Below are 19,429 nucleotides of genomic sequence, written 5' to 3'. Positions count from 1 at the left end.
ACTCCCAAGCATAAGTAAACTGATTCCCCAAACAAGATAAAGTATGTGCACAAAGAATTTATTCTTAATTTGAAGCTAGCAGCATTAACACACCACTAACCAATCTCTCAATTTCTCCTGAAACAATATTGAAAAATAGGCTCTTTTTTTTTTTTTTAATAACAACAGTAGAGGATGAATTCATTGTATTTAATAAGAACATGAAGGCTTGGGAATAGATAATTGTTCTTGAGTACATTTTCCTTCAAATGACACCTTGAGACTACTTAACATTCTAGCTTCCTCTTTTGCAAAAAGAGCTAAAGTTGGTGGCTCAGTAGTTGCACACATATTATGAGGAAAGTCAGTAATGTAGAGTTCATTGTCCACCATTTCCATCTGGAATGAAGGATGCAAAGATGTTGAAAGTAAGACACTTTAGGACAGAGAGTTAGAATTAGAAGTATGGACACTGAACACTATGCCCTATTATTTGGTCTGTTTTGCTTCTGAAGAGTCTAGTGTCAAAATGACCTAAACCCACACAAATGGGTGAGCTAGTGAGCCCAGGCATAAGTTGTTTCCTTCTTCTCTCTACTTTTATCACTAGCTCAGGAGGCTTACCTCCAAGTCCTAACATTACTTCTCATCTACTCTGATTTTTGAGTCATTTTGCTAAAGCATTTCTAGGGTCTCCTCATCTATAAAATAAAGAGTTCTGTATGTTTTGTAAGATCCCTTTCAAAACTAATATTCTCATTTTTAATTACATGTCAAATTAAATTCTTATATTCATTTAAGGTTTATTATCCTTACCTTGGAATTAAGCTCATCTAAGAGATAGTAAAATGAAAATTAAATTTACTTATTCAATACTAAGTAAAAGATTGCATGCATGTAAAAATTAGCCAACAAAAAAGATTATTCTATAGATAATCATGAAGATAAGGTATTCTTGATCTGTGACCACTTAAGCAGTGAAGTATTTGATAAATATTCATAAATATGGTGATTATTTAACATAACAGGAACTTTAAAAGTTCTCCTTTCCATCCTCAAGCTGTGCAGAACCCAAGCAGCAAAATATCACTGCAAAAAAATCCCAAATATATTCTATAATTTACCAACTTTATTGATGTTTTCTAAAACAGATTATATTGTGAAAGGAAATATGCTTTACAGTCTGATTCATTTGAGTTCCAGGTCCAGCTTCGTCACTTACCAGCTGGGTGACCTTAAGGAATTAAACATCCACCAATTAATTTTAACTTTAGAGGGTAGAAATTCACTTTCCTTTACAAGACTATATTCTCAGTAGCCTTGGTATATTGCAAATATGTGTTGAGTATTTACTGAAAGGATGAACTTTTCAGACCTGCTTTTTATTAGGCAATGAAGATAATAATACCTTAATGCTCTATTTTAAAACTAAAAAGGAAATTTTCATGAAAGCCAATGACATAGCCCATGGCACTTTGTAGGTGTTTAAAATATAATGATTTCTTTCCTTGACCCAATGTAAAATAAAGCTAGGTCAGGTAAAGAGCAGGTATTTTTCTTAAAAAAAATACTGATTTTAAAACCAATTTCTATAAAAACAATGAAACATGCCAACATACAGTTTAACATCAATTAGATTTCATTTTAAGGGATAACTCTTAGTGCTATAAAACTTTCCTTTTATTATTCTCTCAGTCCAGCAATTAAAGAGCGCCATTCTCCATGGGCTCTTTTGCGACATCTCATTAATATCTGTGAACAGCGTCAAGAAGAAACTTCTGTTTAAAGCTTCTATATCTAGCTTTGCTAGACACCTGGATCCTCAAGGTTAGAGACAGGGCCTCACATAGAGCATCCGGCTGAAACATATGAAATTGCTGATATTTGGCCATTATAACCCATAGGAATGGTAATTCCACATGGCTCAGCCAGTAGCTAGTCAATAAATATTTAATTTTTTTAAAGTAGGAATCAACCAGTAACTTTACATTTAGTTATTAATTCTTGGCATAAATTATAGAGTTGGCTTAAGGGTGATGCTCCAATATATGATTATAAACATAACATAACAATAAGCTAAGATCATCAAGCAGAATGTCTACCTTATGCTATTTGTTCTGGTAGCACTGAAACTGAAACCCAAGAGTATAATTCCTTGCTTCCATGATTTCCTTTAGATAAGATATTCCCCTCCCTGCCTACCCAACAACTTCAATAACATCCATTTTATCCTGCTCTTCAAGAACTAGGTCAGATGCTACCTCTTCCATAAACCCCACCCAGGCATGCCCTTCCTATGCTCCCACTCTGCACCTCTCTATACACATACCTTATTGGAGTACAGAACTCTGTTCTTATGAGTGTGCTCTGCTTTTACTGAATTTGCAAGCACGTCGTTATTTTACAGGTACACTGAAAGTTTCCTTGGTTTCTCAAGGTCTTGCATTTGAAAAATTCGCTGACCTTATTTTGGAATTCCCATATATGTAAATAAGACATAACAATTGACACAGCAAGCCCTTTTCCCACACCTTACCAGAAAAAAAAAAACACCAAATAAATTTCTAGATTATATAAAAAAGAATGAGAGATTGTAGGTTACTGAAGATACAAACAATATGACAATTGTCAGCCATGTTTACTTCATTACTAGGTATTATTATACAACAAATACACAACTTACCGGTCTCAGATGTCCTTACAGAGAGTAAAGAAGATAACTGATTGCCATGACCAAATCTGGTATATGACCTGACAGAAATGTTGTAGAGGGTGTAAGGTTTTAAGTCCCTTAAGATTATGTTTGTGGTTGAGGTGTTCTTCATAAATAAGGCATCTATATTTTTATACAGCACTTCATAAGCAACAATAATCCCATTGGGTTTCTCAGGTGGTGACCACTTCAAATTTATTTCACTTGCAGTAACATCAATAACTTCAACATCTTGAGGTGATGATTCTGGCTCTGGGAGATGAAAACAAAATTTTAAATACTGTATTTTTCCATGCTAATTGCTTTAGCCACTAGAGAACATGAGGTAGACAGCAGTAAGCATGTGACACTACTTGCTTTTTTTTTTTTTTTTTTTTTTTAATTAAAATTGCACCTGATATTCTTACCATCTTCTGGAGTTCTCACAAAGATGTCATTTTCTTCAGACAAAGAACTTTCTCCAACATGGGTTGAGGCAGCCACTCTCATTTTGTATTTTGTGTATTTCTTTAACCCTATAATGACAACAGGTAATCTGCTTAAGATCATAAAATAACATTCATGGGTTAGGTTCATTTGACAAAGGACTAGTGAAAATAATTTATTTGGGAGACTGGCTCTCCAAGTGAATTTCCATGTAATCCCAGTGTTCCAAAATTCCATGGGCTTAAGTGCCTTCCCATGTTGATATTTTACTTCTTTTCTGAATATTAAGGCAATCATCTGAAGCTGAAAAATAATTTTTGGCCCACTGCAAGGACTATGTTGACCTGGCACAAACAGCATTCAACTCAGTTACTTCAGCTGATTTTCACATTCATGCATTTAAAGTTTTTAACACTTTATTTCAGTGTACCCGATAAAAATATTTTCTGGGTTAAGTATGTCCGTACAATACTTGTGGTCTGATTATCTCTCTCTTTTTTTGTAGATAAATATAGATAAAGAAAAACTCATTTAATCAAGGTATTTCTGCACATTTTTCAAGATATCCATGGCAGCACAGCATAAGGAAATCTGAAATATGCAGCACGTGTCCTGCAGTGCTTAAGGCAGAAGGAGATGCCTGTTTTCATCAGAAAAGCAATGTTTTAAAAAAGATTGTTCTACCTGTTATGAGAAAGCTGTTGGCTGTCGTGGTCATCTGGAATGCTCTATTTGTATCCAGTTCCATTGCATAAATGGTATAATGAGTTATCTTTCCATTGGGATATTCTGGAGGATCCCAATATAACAAAATAGATGAAGAACTAATATTTTTGTAGTTTATAATTTGAATGGAGCTTGGCACTTGTAAAGAAGAATGAACAATTAATGTGAACAAAAAGAAAATGTATTACAATGTGTAAGAAAAATATTTGCAGGTAATTATTTCAAAGGAAATACATTCTTACCTTGCTCCTGTGTCCTCACATTGAGAACCGTTGGTGGTCCTTCTCCCATGATGGTGAAAGCAGATACACTAATCATGTGCTCAGTGAAAGGTACAAGCCTCCTGATAACATAAGACAGCTGTTCAGCTGCAATGTTAGTGATATACAGATTCTCTGTAGTTCCTATTGAAATCAGTTAAAAAAATCATCAAAATTATTTTTTGCTCACAGAGTGAAATCTTAAACTTGACTTCACATTAGTCATTAATTTCTCTATGTACTTCTTTATGCAAAATAATGAAGATATGTATGAATAATATATATATATATATATATATTATTAATAATACATACATCCTGGAACATGAGACTAAGGTTTTGGAAAAATATAGACTTCTGAAAGGGACTGGCTAAGAATTGCTTTCTGAAATGAAAGATGAGGCAGTAATATCAAATTAAAATGTTATAAGTCAATGCTCTGTTGTAATGTAAATATTATCAAAATGAGAATTATTTGGACTCAAAAATCACCTTACCTTTATTAAAACTCTTTGAGGTTTAAAGTAAACGTGCTAGGGTAACTTACACATAAATATGCCTGAATAAGGATTTCAACAAATGTTAAGTTCTTTAAATTAAGAACCTGTGCTTCCAACAATGTTAAATAAAAATTAGGCCAAACAAATACCCAAGGAAACATCTGTATCAGAAATTGTAGGTCTCTTAATTTTTGGTCTTGCTCTGGTCTTTGCCCAGGAAAAAAATGTATCAGTAAATGAAATAAACATATATTGAATACAATGTGATTTTTTTTTTTACTAATTCTACCATCATAATATAACATAACACTTTTAATTTGGAATGAGATAATTACCAAATCAGAAAAAAGGCAATGAAAAAAAAATTCTTCTCACTCTTAGAATGACCAAAGAGATCATTTAGATCTTGTGTCGTGTAACCAAGTATTTTTAATTTGCTATCTATGGCATTCTTCTCTTAGAAACAATAAGATCTACTGACCCTGAAAAGCAAGTGTATACACTAATGACATCACCACATCACTGGGGTCACCTACACCTGTTTATCACCGCATGCACTAGAGTTGTAACTTTCTGACCTATTTACCTTTAGTGACATTTGAAAACCTATTACTCAAAAGCTGCAGAGAGTGGGAGGCCTGTAAATGATTTGAAGATATGTTAATCCCTCCCCATCACACCTGCTTTGGCAACTGTAATAACTGATTGTCTATGCAGCTTGGCCAGAGACTCTAGGGTGCTACTTTCTCTAGGAGGAAGGTCAGATGGGTTAGGAGGGGCCAACTCCTGCCTGTGTGGCATTTCCATTTGCTGCATGAGGTTATCCAACAGTTGAAGAAGAAAAAAAATCTGACTCCAGCTCATGAACCATTAATAATATGGTTGAACTCGAAGTTAAGGTTCATATCTGGGCTAGCTAGGACTGGTGGTTTGAAATGCACTTCAAAGAACATAAAAATTGTACCTACCAATTGCTGAATGCTGGTCTTCAACTCTGTTCCTCACAGGAAAGTTATTATGTGCATGGCTGTTATATATAGTGGAAGCAAGAGAGTACAGGTCTGAAGATATCTCTGCTGAACCCTCAAATAATTCTGCCATTGACTCTACTATGTTCACAGTTTCTGGAGTCATAGGGTCATCTATATACTGCAGTTAAAAACAGACATTTACCATGACTCTAACAGTTACACTTAATAATGACTTCGCTCAAGTATTTAACTTAAAAAACTAGTAACTTTGGAATCACACTTTTTAAAAAGATAATATTATTTCCATGGCTACTGTTTTCCTTTACATTCCCAGATTTCATCCTAGAGCTATTAAATTCCTGCATCATTTTAACACATCCTGATCACTCCATTATTTAAGAGATCAATACTGTATTATGGGATGAAGGGGATATTTGTTACTGGAGTGAGTTACTTTATTGTAAAATTAGTTGTCCGCATACAGAAGTTTCATAACTAAACTATTTTAAAACTATTCACCCCCAAAAGTAAGTGTTCTGGGCACATTGCCTTGTTAAAATATGTTTTGCTTCTCTATCTTTGTGTTCTCATTTGCACATGAGGTGTGAGAGGCTTTCATGCCCACTTGATACATCAATAAACAGTAGTTTATCTTTGATCAAGGGAAGTTACAGACAAGAACAAAGCTGCATGGCAATAGCTTTCAAATAGCTTGTCCAAGGCTCTGGACCTAAAGAATATTTTAAGCAACCGTGATTGCTCCTACATCCCATAATGTACTTCACACATGTCAAGTTCACCAAATTAACCTATACTGAAGAGAAAATATCAGGGGCACATTACAGATAAAGAAAGAAAGAGTTTCTATTGGGATAACAAGATGACTCTCTCCCTTCTCCCTCCCCACACAGCATAACTGATAGAGGAAAGGGTATTTGGGCCAAATACTATTAAGTATTTTCTGTAGTTTTTCAACTTCGGAAATAACGCTAAGTGTTAATCAAAGTAAATGTTGCCTTAAGAGACTTAACAACCAAATGAAATGTGTGGACTTTGGATTCTAATTAGTACATACCTACCAACACAGTCTTCAAAGATAATCAGGAAAATTTGAATATGTTCTAGATATTAGATGATACCAAAACAATATTAGTAATTCTGATACTCATGGTAATGGAATCATTATATGAATTAAAATGTCCATAAGTTTTAGAGATTTGCTCTTAAGTAGGCATGTAGGAGCAAAATGAAGTCTGGAATTCATTCTAAAATATGTCTAAGGCAATAGTAACAATGGGAAACAGCTGATGTTGGTGTGGCAGGATGTTGGTTACTAAACCAAGGTGAAGGACTAATAGGGGGTTATTACATTCTCTTCTCTACTATTATATCTGTTCAAAATTTTCCAAGATAAAATCATTTTGAAAAAAAAAATTGCAAGAACTACTTGCTTTTGGTCCATTCCTTTTCAAGTTCTACTTCAAAATTTACCTTTTTAAGAAAAGCAAAAATGCTTTTTGCATTTATTCCTTCCCAACTCCATGCTCTCGTATCCTCAAAACTTATAATATATAATAAAGGTTTTATTTATGTAAGTAAGTTTTGGTACTCTTATTTTTTTAATTATCTTACATGTTTTGGTGTTGTCTTTAGTCCTAGAGCCAAAAACAGGAAGATAGGCCATTGGAATATTAACTTTTCTGAGATATGAAAGAATGGAGAAATGGTCCAAGGAAATCTCTAGTTCTCCAAATGATGTTTATAAAATAAAGTTATCTAAATCTTGTTACATTTTTAGCCAGAAGAGTATTGTGATGGAAAGCAGGGGGACACCTATAAGATCTATTCTAAAATTGTTGCAAAAAGAACTCTGAAAAGGGAACTCTATATGGGACAAGTTAAAGGTCTTCTATCTTCCAACGGCTCACTTCAGTTCTGCCTCCACAAGGAAATCAGGAAGGGCATGAATCACAAACACATAATTCAGAGATGCTCTGGTATTCCAGTCAATAGTTTATGCTTGAAACACACAGCTGTTTCCACTATCAATCAGCCACTCTTTGAGAGTCTACTGTGTACAAAGCACTACAGAAGGTACAATGAATTAGTACAATTTCCCCCTGAACTACAACTTTGCATTAAATCTCCCAATATTTTACACTCCATGTCAGATACATTATTGAGAGTAAAACCACAGCATCCTATCGGTTAACTAAGTTAAGCATCTCTGTTGGCAACTGCCATTTCAATGAAAGAGTTGACCTAAATAATTTTGACTTTCTGAATTTCTCTCGAATTCTGGTATTCTGGAAAGACCCTTCCTAACTGGGGCGATGATTTGAACCTTGGTTTCACAACAACCCAGAATATTATTTGTTACCACTGAGAGGGCTGTGCCATGAATATTTCCCACACTTCGCCTCTCTTAAAAAGACAGCAGATATTAAATTTTTCAAAGAATAAAAAATAATTATCTCAAGAGCAAAAATGATGGGAAAGAACTAGAACTGAAGAAAGTAACTAGGGGGTGCCTGGGTGGCTCAGTTGGTTAAACATCTGCCTTTGGATGAGGTCATGATCCCAGGATACTAGGATTGAGCCCCACATTGGGCTCCCTGCTCTGTGTAGAGTCTGCTTCTTCCTCTGCCTGCCACTACCCCGGCTTGTGTTTGCTCACTCTCTCGCTCTCTCTCTCTCTGTGTCAAATATAAAATCTTAAAAAAAAAAAAAAAAAAAAAAAAGAAAGAAAGAAAAAGTAGTTGGAAGTGGTAGAAATGGACGTGAGAGAAACAGAAGGGAAAAGAAGCCCACTGCAACTCCTAAAGGCTTCAGACTGAGTTAGTCCCAGGCTCTCAACCTCAGTACTATTGACATTCTGTGTTAGATAATGTTTTGTTGTGGGAGGTTTAGCAACATCCCTGGTCCCGACCCATGAGAAGCATCTCCTCAGTTGTGACAAAGAAAAACGTCTTCAAAGATTGCCAACTGGAGAGCAAAATCTCCCTTGGTTGAACACAATTGACTTAGGAAATGTCACAGTTCACCAACATGAAAGGCCTCTCATATGTTACCCAGGAATCTTTGGAATTTATGTGAAAGAATTACAAGTTCCTCAGAGTTAAATTCCTAATCCATCTGTATAAACCAACCCGATTCTACGTGTAATTACCTTCATTATAGCTAATGTGATTTTATTTCTAAAAAAAAAAACTCCATTACATCTATCAATTTGGACTCACTGGAGGTCTACTGGGTTAAATTAATGAAAACAGTTGACTTATTCTTAAGAAAGGCTTCTATATTTTATTATAGAACATGATTTATGCTGTTATTAAGCAGTGGCAAAAAGAAAAGTCCACAATTAGTGTATGTTTGGAAACCTAATGGATATTGTATCCTCCTGCATATTATTTGGGTGACAAATCCTTAAGGCTTAATTCTTTTTCTGTTCCTAATGGTCAATAAAGTAAACTTTATCACAAGCATTCCTAAGCTACCCTTGAGTCCTGTCAGCTTCATTCCATAGCAATTGGTCAAGCATTTAGCTGGCTTTCTTCTCATGTTCACCAATGACAAAGATTGAGATTCTTGTGAAATAAATCGGATGAAAAGATGTATCTGTATAAATCGCAGAAATTCATAACATTAGGCAGCAAGATGGTGTTTTAGGGGAGAAAATGCTCCAGGATTCTACCAGGAGAACAAGTACAGGATGAGAGCTGACTGAAAATTCAACTTAAGAGCAGTCCATGGAGAGATGACTCAAGGGTTTTACAGACTTTAGTCTCAGTGGAATAAGTCTTGCTAAGAAATTAATTTTATTCTTTGCATTGAAAGAAGTAAGAAATGAACATCAAGGTAGAAAATATTTCTTCTCAAGACAGATCTAATCAAATTACATATGGAATATTGTGTTCAGATAATTAAGAGGCTCATTGACAAACTGGAAAATATACATAGGAGAGTAATCAATAATATGATGGATCCAGAAACCACAGCTGATGAGAAACTGAGGACATTAAGCCTTAGGGAAACGACCATTGTTTTCAAATGATAAAAAATTACACTACTGTGTACTATTGTTACTACTACAAAGAATGACATTTAAAACTACTACGTGTCAAATATAGTGCTAAGTACTTTCACTCATATATCACTTCATTATAGCCCAAAGAGGTATCAAGAGCTTAATTTTACAGTCATCTGTTCAAGTTCACAAAAATAGTCATAGCAGAAGTAGGACTGAAACAGATTTCTCTGGTTCCAAATTCCAAGCTCATACCATGTGAGTCTAGAGAAGAGAGAGGAAACAAACTGGTAAACATTAGAAGAAAAATAGTTCAGTTCTGAACAATTAGAGAACAGAGTAGTTTCTTACTCATTTGTGTATTTCTTGGACCTAACAGAATGCTTGGAACTTTGTAGTTACTTAATAACCACATGCCTGCGAGGTCACAAAGAAGAATATTTTAAAGTTCATAGAATAGGAGCTGTTTTTATGGTAGTAGTTACCCTATTATCAGAGCTGATCAAATATTTTAGCAGAGTCTGGATTCCCAATCATTTATTAGGCATATTATACATGCAATTCATATATAAATTTGGAAGCTGAAATAAAAGTCTTCAAATGTAGGCACCTGGGTGGCTCTGTGGGTTAAGCCTCTGCTTTCAGCTCCATTCATGATCTCAGGGTCCTGGGATCGAGCCCCACATCGGGCTCTTGGCTTGGTAGAGAGCCTGCTGCCCCTTCTCTCTCTGCCTGCCTCTCTGCCTACTTGTGATCTCTCTTTCTCTCTGTCAAATAAATAAATAAAATCTAAAACAAAAGTCTTCAAATTCTGAGATTTAATTTTCTAATATATTTTTCAAGAATTTGTTTAAATATTGAAAATGAAATCTTATACATGTTTCAGCATACTCATATAATCCCTATTTATTAAGAAATGAACAAACCATAAAAGGTCTCTGGAAAAAAAATTTTCAATAAGGATGACTCACTTTCTACCATGGAGCTAGATTTCTTAAATAGATATATACCTTCCCCATCTCTTCTCGATTTTTAGTTACTTTGCATTAGAGAGAAGTATAAATAATATACGTAAACCTGGAAGGATTATTCTAATAGAGTGTGAAATATGTAATAGTGGGGTGGGACCGTGTGGTGTACCCACTCTCATGTGACCCCCCCTATTATTCCTACCTGCTGCTGTTCATGCATTTGTATAATTCCTATGGTTGTGTGGGAACTATGATTTGCATATAACCAATGAAACCAGGCAAAGGTGAGAGGATGACATTCCTATGATTACATTGTACCAAACAGATTCCCCTTGCGGGCAGGATGAACTAAATGGCCACTTTGGGAAAATCCTCATGACCATCTTCCTGTGGGAGGCCTTTGTGATCTGGGACTAAGGCTAGCATCCAGTCAAAAAGCTGAGGCCCTCAGTTTTCCAGTCAAAAGGATATTAAATCTGCTGATCAGTCTGGAAATGGCTTCTTCCCAGTCAAGCCACCAGACGAGAACACAGCACAGTCTCTGACCACAATATTACAAGACCCTAAGCAGAGAATGCATCTAAGCTGTGTGGATTCCTGACTCACAGAAACTGTGACATAATAAATTAATATGAGTTGTCTTTTTTTAATAAAGATTTTATGTATTTATTTGACAGACAGAGATCACAAGTAGGCAGAGAGAGAGAGAGGAGGAAGCAGGCTCCCCGCTGAGCAGAGAGCCTGATGTGGGGCTCGATCCCAGGACCCTGGGATCATGACCTGAGCCAAAAGCAGAGGCTTTAACCCACTGAGCCACCCAGGTGCCCCTAATATGAGTTGTCTTGAGCTTGTGGCAAATTGTTATACGACAGTGGAAAACTGATGCAGTAAGACAACAATAGTCCAGGCAAGAGACTATGCAATCCAGAGCTATGGTGGGGACCCAGGAATGAAATATAGATGTATGAATTACCCTTTGGAGGTAAAAATAGCTGGCTTAATCTTGAATGACTACTCAACGTTCAGTATAACCCAAGTCAGAGGTAACCCCATGGTTTTGAACTTTTACAACAGAAAGAGTAACAAGGCCATAATCTGAAAAGAGAAGTATCAGGCATGTAAAAGCACCATAAAGGCCTTTTCAGTGCTCTGAAAATGACCTTCACGTCAGAGACCTGTGGTGTCCCAGTCCAAAGAGTAAAGGAATTCTAAGCCTAGTAATTTGGTATCTAGGGTGCAAATTAGTCTCTTTCCAGACTTCATTCTTCATAACTGAAACTATTGTCTTTCTTCTTGTGTGTCCCGTGGAAACCTTCACAGGTCTCCATCGCCATCCCCGGATCTGTCAAGCCATCGGTTCCAAGCTGTATCCCATCTTTGTCTCCTCCTCCTGGTCATTAACCAGACCATTATCCATAGAAGGATTTTTGTTTGTTTGTTTGTTTGTTTTATGAGGGAAAATGAGTTTAGATGAGATAAACCCTGACAGAATCTCTCTACAGATGGTTGCCATTAGGAATAGAGTACCAGAGAAAGACCAGAGTAGAAAGCAAGGCAAAGGGATTATTCAGGTAGGAAGCTGTGATTGAAACCGTATGATCATCAAAAGAGACTGTAAGAAGAAGGCTGAAAACAGGACTGGCTGGAATATGTTTATAATGAAGGAGTTAGAAAGTTATAGGAGAACTAGCTGTTTCATTTTTATTTGTACTATACAAGAGCAAAGTTTTTCAAAGTCACAGCATATGAAAATGGAGGAAGCATGAGGCAGAAAATAATCAAAAAGCTGGAGAGTAGGAGAGAAGAAAAATGGATTTTGGAGGAGATAATAAAGATGGGGACACTTAAAAATATATAACCACCTTATTTGACACTTAGGTCACTGGTGACTTCTAACAAGATTTCAAAGACTTAGATAATTCTTATGAAAGAGTGTGGAGGCCATACTTTGAGAAGTAGAAGAGCAAATGAAAAGTAAGAGCCCTTATCTGGTATCAAGGTCAAAATGAAGCATAATAAATGAATACACTACACCGAGGTTTTAACTATTATTTCCCCTACTCCTCACCCTATAAGGTAGGTCTATAAGCTCTGCTTTAAAAATGAGGGTACCAAGTCTCCAAAAGTTGACTTGTCCGAGGTTATAGAGCTAGTATAAGGCAGAGCCAAGGCTAGAACCGAAGTCCGTTTGGATTTAGAGCCTCTGCCATGTCTCTCTCCCAAATCAACTTCCCAAAAGATGAACCCAAACATCAGTCACATGGGAAAACAGAAATATCAGTAATAGACCTGATCTGATAAAAAAAAAAGATACCATCATAGAAATAAGGAGAAGTAACGTGTTCTTTTATTGAGAGAGGTCAAAGAAACTAATAATGTGTATCAATCAGAGCAAAAGTTTCAATGCCGTGATTAATAATCACAACAGTTTACAATTATTTAGCATAGCACTTATTACATACCACACACTGTTCTAAACTCTTTTGTACACATTAACCCATTAAATCCTCATTAACACTTTTGTTATAGGGACTCTTACAATCTGTATCTTTGAGAAGAGAAAACTGAAGGTCAGAAAGGTCAGGCCAACTTTCTAAGGTTAAACCAACCGTAATTGACAAAACCAAGGTTTAAACCCGAGCATTCTGCCTCCTAGAACCATGCTCTCAATCTCTCTACTGTAGAGCCCATTAAGTGACCAGGATCTAAACCCAGATTTATAGGACTCTAAAGCTCATGCTCTCTTCAGTGTATCATAGGGATTACAAGCCATATAGACAGAAGCAGAATCCCAAAGAAGTCTTTCTAGAACACCTTAGTTTCGAGAGAAAAACAGGTGTATCTGACCGTTCAACAGATGTCATTAACAGAAGTGGGAGATCTGTCACCTCGTCTCAAAACAGCCAACTATCTAATTTAAGATCGTCTGAGCCAGAGCAAAGGTTTAAGCTTTTGCTCTTTGCCTGAAATGTCCACTAGAGTATCAGAGAAAGCTTTAACACATCTTTTACACACAGAAAAGGAGTAAACATAGGATTGAATTTTAATCCTGTGCTGGAGATGTTGAATAATTGGGAGTCATAAATCTTGGGCAGCCAGAGTGCTTTGAGCACACAGCAACATCAATTTTCAAGGGTGTATAAGAAGTGAAAGAAAGTAGAGACTAGAAATAGAATAGACAATATGTATGGGGAAAAATAATAGCACAGCTAGAAAAAGCAGTGATTCTGGACCAAAACAGTAGAAATGAGTTGATGAACAGCCATCAGGTAGCTCCTGCAAGGCCTGTGATTGGATTCATTGGTCTTAAGTGCATTTATGTTTGTACCCATTCTTGGATGTGACTAGTGTGGAGGCTTCCAGGGCTCTCACAAGTGAAGAGCTGGCTGGGTAAGGTGAATGAAGACAGGAAAGGGAAACCAGTGTGGCCCATATTTCTAACAAAAACAAAGGGGAAGGGGTGCCTGGGTGGCTCAGTGGGTTAGGCCTCTGCCTTTGGCTCAGGTCATGATCTCAAGATTCTGAGATCAAGCCCCGCATGGGGCTCTCTGCTCAGTGGGGAGCCTGCTTCCCCCACCATCCCCCACCCCGCCTGCTTATGATCTCTCTCTCTCTCTCTTTCAAATTAATAAATAAAACCTTTAAAACAAACAAACAAACAAAAAACCAAAGGGGGAAAAAATAAGACTCCCATTGTGAATAGAGGCAAACACATTGTCCTTTTATCGTTTATCCATGCATAGCTTAATCTCCATCATTTAGTAGGTTTTTTTTTTTTTTAAAGATTGATTTATTTATTTGAGAGAGAGAGAGAGAGTGAGTGAGCAGGTAGAGGCGCAGAGGGAGAGGAAGAGAGAGAATCTCAAGCCAACTCCCCTCACTGCAGGGAGTGGGACAGGAGCCCACCCTCACAACTTTGAGATCATGACCTGAGCCTGACACTTAACCAACTGAGCCACCTAGATGCCATCTGCTTTCTGTAATCAAACATACTCTGCTTTTTTTTTTTTTTTTTTTTTCCCAACGAGAGAGCTTTGAAAAAAATTAGCTCCCAAAGACTGAACAGGACAAGTCATTTGTCAACAACTACGAAATACTGTGCTTTTCCCTGGCAACTGTTACAAATTGCAAGCAGGCATAAGAGGAGTGTTTAAATCATAACAGGAGTTTCTAAACAATTCATTAACTGAATTACCATAATAATATTCACTTATGGAAGCACCTTTAGTCCCGCTTCATTGCTCAATTAACATTTTTATATGCTGAAAAAGAATGATAGCATTTAACTAATAATATATGTTCTAAAATGAAATATGACCTAGTTGCATGAACTTTATAGCCCCAATTTACTTCACTTTGTACCATGATGCTTGTCATACATTTTGTTTGAATGCTGGAAAGTCTTCCAAGTTATCAGGGCCAAAACCAATGAGAAAGGGCTCACCAAGATGTGAAATGAAAGTGAATACCTCATCTTTTCCTGTGAGCAAAGTATTTTCCAGAATTACTCCTGTCTCTGAAACCAGAACTTTGACTCGGTATTGGTTAATGATTCCATTTGGTTGTCGTGGTTTCTTCCAAGTAATTCTTATTTGTGTGGCTTCTACTTCTGCAAGTTGTAAATCAAATACTGCACCTGGAACTAAAAAAAAAAAAAAAGAAGAAGAATAAAGAGGGACGAGTTTAACAGTATATTTTTAAATCTTAAAAATTCCCTAAATTCTTAGCTCAACATTTAAGATTTGTAACTAAGTCCATTAGAAAATAGACTACAACAATTTATTATTTATTAACAAATATGTATAAGACTCATTAAATAAATAGAGTTAAATTTCCACATATTGTTCTCAAAAATGTAAATAAGAAATAGGATAACATAGAGTAATTTCCTCAAATCAGAATGTCATAATATTTGTTTGAAACAAATTCATTAATCAAAATAACTTCCCAGAAAAAGCTGTTTAGGGATGATTAATGCCCACCTGAAAGCTTTATAAAATTATAACAACATATCAAAAAATAATATCCAGAAGACTTTGCCTGAAATGAAATGTAGTTGGTAAATTCAACTAGGTTATCTTTCAATTTATTACATAAGATTGCTTGAAGAGTTGATTGATTTCGGTCCGCTGATTTTACAAATGAATTATGTGAGTCTCTAATTTGAGATACTTTTACTCTTTTCAGTAACAAAGAGAAACAGAAACAAATTAACCACTGGCTTACAATAAAGCACCAAGTATTTACGTAAATTGTAGTTAGAAAGTAGCCATGAGTGACATCCAGTAACCCTCCCAGTACCAAAGGAGTAATAATGAATCAAGGATAAACATGCCCTGGGCTTTGGTCTACTTTTTGTTTATAGCTAGTGTGATTATGAATAGCCAATTAACCCCTCCCCTAAGTTTGCTAACCTATAAAATGAGTAAAATTATACTGTTCTTATTACTATGGAAGGTTACCATAAGGAACCTTGAATGAAAGGCTCAAGAAAGAAAATAATATAACTTCTTATGATCAAGATGTAGTAAAACGTCAAATTCATTTCCCTAAGCTATTTCACATTAGGATAGTTTTTGCAAATATCATTTAGAACAGAGGTAATTTAGGGATATAATATAAATAGAGAATGACCCTTTTCCCTTCTAAGATAACAGAAAGGACTTGAAAATCAGTTTCACAACTCTTGTAAACATTTACAAGATTTAAAATTAATGAATTTAAATTGATTTAAAATTAATTTAAATTAAATTAATGAATTTAAATTGATTTAAAATTAATGAATATAATTATGCTTACCTCAACCATATAGGAAATTGTAGGGATTTTTCATTCCACAGATTTGAGGTTTTTTGTCTCTCTATGAAGTAGCCATTTAAAAAGCCCCCTAGATAGTGTAACAATATAAGTATTTCTAAATCTTTCTAAATAATTAATGGCTAGATGAATGAATAAGTAATTCTTGCCTAAGATTTTCATTACTACTGCAGCCAATATTTTCTTGTCCAGCACATAGTAACAACTCTGCTCAAAACTAGGATATAAACATGAAAGTACCACTGTAATTTGCTAATTTCTTTAAATCTCCTTTTCTAAAAACATTTCCATTATATAGAAGGATAATTCTTTAGATTGATCTCTCCCCACAGATCTTCTGATCTGAAGGAAAAATGGTTTGACATTTGAAGGACGGAGGAAGAATTCTAGACTAGGACCCCATAATCACAGATTCGCTCCATCATCCAGCAGACTGAGCCCTTATCTTTTAATCATTGTTCTAGGCTCTTGAGAATCGAGCAAGAAATAAGATAGATAAAAACTTTTGCACAGGTCACCTCTTGTATAAGTATATACAAAATAAATATTGTTCCTAACATATATGGTCCTTATGTTTCTATCTTCATATTTACCAACACACATTTTTCCAAAGGCAGAGCAACTTTCCAATCTACTGTGTACTATGAAAATAACACAACCATTTAAAAAGCAAAGCTCCCATTCCACCGTTCTTCTACATTTTACTTTAGAGTTGCTATGTAGATAAAGCCTTGGCCAGTATTGTATCATGGAAGAGATCTGGCATTTTTCCATTTAATTTGATCTTGTGTAGAACTTCAACTGAAGAAACAAATTTAATGAGTACACTGATCAGATTAAGAGGTAAGGAAACCCTGCCTACCAAAAAAATAAGTAAAGTGTCACTTCCATTTGATGTAACACATTAATCTAGTGAATACCAGAAACTACCCAGTACAGCAAAAAGAAAAAAAAGTAAGAGTGTGTGTGTGTGTGTGTGTGTGTGTGAATTTACTATCCCTTATTTAATCAAAGAGAGGAAATCTTCTAATTTATAAGATATTTTTAAAAATAACTAAGTATTGCTCTATGACACTAATGCCTTAAATTACAATTCAAGTAAAGATTAAGTTATTGTATATTACCCTAAAAATGTACCCCTGTGTAAGAGTGACTGTAAAGCTATCTCTCTCTCTCTCTCTTTCTTTTTCAGTGAAAGAAGAAAAAGCTTGGGGGGCAAAGGAAATGACTCCATTTGTCCTTGTCCTTGTCCAAAGAAGGATACTTGATCTGTTACAGCAAAAATTCTTATTAGGAAACCAGAGAAGTATGGATTAAATCAGATTCTTTTAATATTGATACCAAATTAACTAAAGAAAATAAAAAACACAAGGGAATTATTCACAGTTCAGCATCAATTCTGAGGTGTAGTCTACAGGAATTTCCTGCGAATCATTCTCAAGTCAATACACTTATAAATTTTATTAATAAATGAGAAACAGAACAGACATATAAAGGATAAATAATGTTCAAATGAGTTTAAGCTTTCAAATGAAAAAGGGTTAGAAAAAAATAAAATGGAGACACTGGCACAGGGGAAAGAAAATGTATTAAAATAAATTTTGCCATTATGTAGGATGTCTGGGTGGCTCAGTTAGTTGAGCATCTGACTCTTGGTTTTGGCTCAGGTCATGAACTCAGGGCAATGATCTTAGGGTTATGAGACGGGGAGCCCTGTGTCAGGTTCTGTGCTCAGTAGGGATTCTGCTTAAGGTTCTCTCCCTCTGCCTCAACCCTGGCTCTTTTTCTCTCTTTCTCTCTAAAATAAATCAAGCTTTTAAAACATAAATTAAATGGTGCTATTGTCTAGCAAATTAAACTAATTTATTGAATTTTAATTAAATTAATTTTGGAAAAAAAATCTATTGACAAAAGTCATTGAGAACCCTGAAAATTTGAGACTTTCTCTGATTTCCCTACTAATTATTATACTATTTGCAGAAAGGAACAAGTTGGAGGACAAAAATCTTCACTTTCATAGTCTATTTATGGAAGAATAAATATAGATTTCAATACTCTATTTGCTTTTAAGAAACAATGTTAACCTTCTTATGAGATTTTTATACTAGTGACAGAAAAGTTATTAGGTGATATTGAAGCAACAAAGTTTTACTTAAGATTTGTTTAACCATCCCAAACAAATAAGAAAATGCTGATGTCTATGTTGTATATAATAGCACTGTCTCATTTTGGGATAGGCAACTCCATGACACTTTGTAACATCAGAAATTATTAAACTATCTTTGTTTTTCAAAACCATCTCTTCCTCATACTTGTGTAGAAATCTGCTCAGTAAAAGATTAATGTATATATAGGAATTTTATGAAATGTACAAGAGTACTGCCATGACATGATGTTGACTTTCATTGACGATCAAAGTAGGCTATGGACTATAACATTCTCAGTGTTAATGAAATCAGCCCCATATTACTATAATGGCATATGCAATTGTCTATAAAAGAAATTCAACATATATATATTTATATATAGTTATATATATAAATATATAAATTCAACATAAATATAAAATTCAACATTTTTTCCATGACTATCTGGAGATTTGTAGAATACCAGTTGTTTTAAAAAACATTAATTTAAAAATTGGTCCTAGTATATTTTTAAATAGAGAGTCTACTTTTAAATACGGAGAGGAAAATAAATTGGGTAACCTTAATTAGAATACAAAGAACCCAGCTGTATTAATAAATGAAAAAGAAAACAGTCTAAAATTAAGGTATCAATTTTAACCAAAAGTATATAGTTCTAGCGAGTTATTAGATTGTTCTCATATGGTTTAAAGATTCCCTTATTGCAAAGTTTTAATTAGTAGGACTAGGACTAATTAGTGTTGTCAGAAGCTGAGAGATACATTTACTGCATTTGCCACAGCATTTCACTAAAGCCCTTCCTAAGTCTGAACTATCCCAAGAGAACTCTATGGAGGAAGGCTAGCACGCAGAGATAAGAACCATGCCACTGCTGCACTTAGTGGAGCCCACC

The 19,429-nt window shown here is 35.2% G+C and overlaps 1 protein-coding gene across 2 annotated transcripts in view; it reads right to left on the bottom strand.

Moving 5' to 3' along the window:
- Positions 1-19,429, bottom strand: part of PTPRQ (protein tyrosine phosphatase receptor type Q) — a 202,376-nt gene that overhangs the window by 164,664 nt on the left and 18,283 nt on the right. For both annotated transcript variants that reach the window (XM_059186422.1, XM_059186423.1), the window contains exons 9-14: positions 15,043-15,215; positions 5,573-5,753; positions 4,087-4,248; positions 3,803-3,982; positions 3,100-3,207; positions 2,663-2,944 (exon numbers count right to left, since the gene is read on the bottom strand). In XM_059186422.1, coding sequence (XP_059042405.1) covers positions 2,663-2,944; positions 3,100-3,207; positions 3,803-3,982; positions 4,087-4,248; positions 5,573-5,753; positions 15,043-15,215 — 1,086 coding nt within the window. The remainder of the gene's footprint in view (positions 1-2,662; positions 2,945-3,099; positions 3,208-3,802; positions 3,983-4,086; positions 4,249-5,572; positions 5,754-15,042; positions 15,216-19,429) is intronic.

This window comes from Mustela lutreola, chromosome 8 (assembly GCF_030435805.1).
Source record: "Mustela lutreola isolate mMusLut2 chromosome 8, mMusLut2.pri, whole genome shotgun sequence".
NCBI lineage: Eukaryota > Metazoa > Chordata > Mammalia > Carnivora > Mustelidae > Mustela > Mustela lutreola.
The sequence above is the reverse complement of the archived record's forward strand: the minus strand, read 5'-3'. Positions and strand labels throughout refer to the sequence as shown.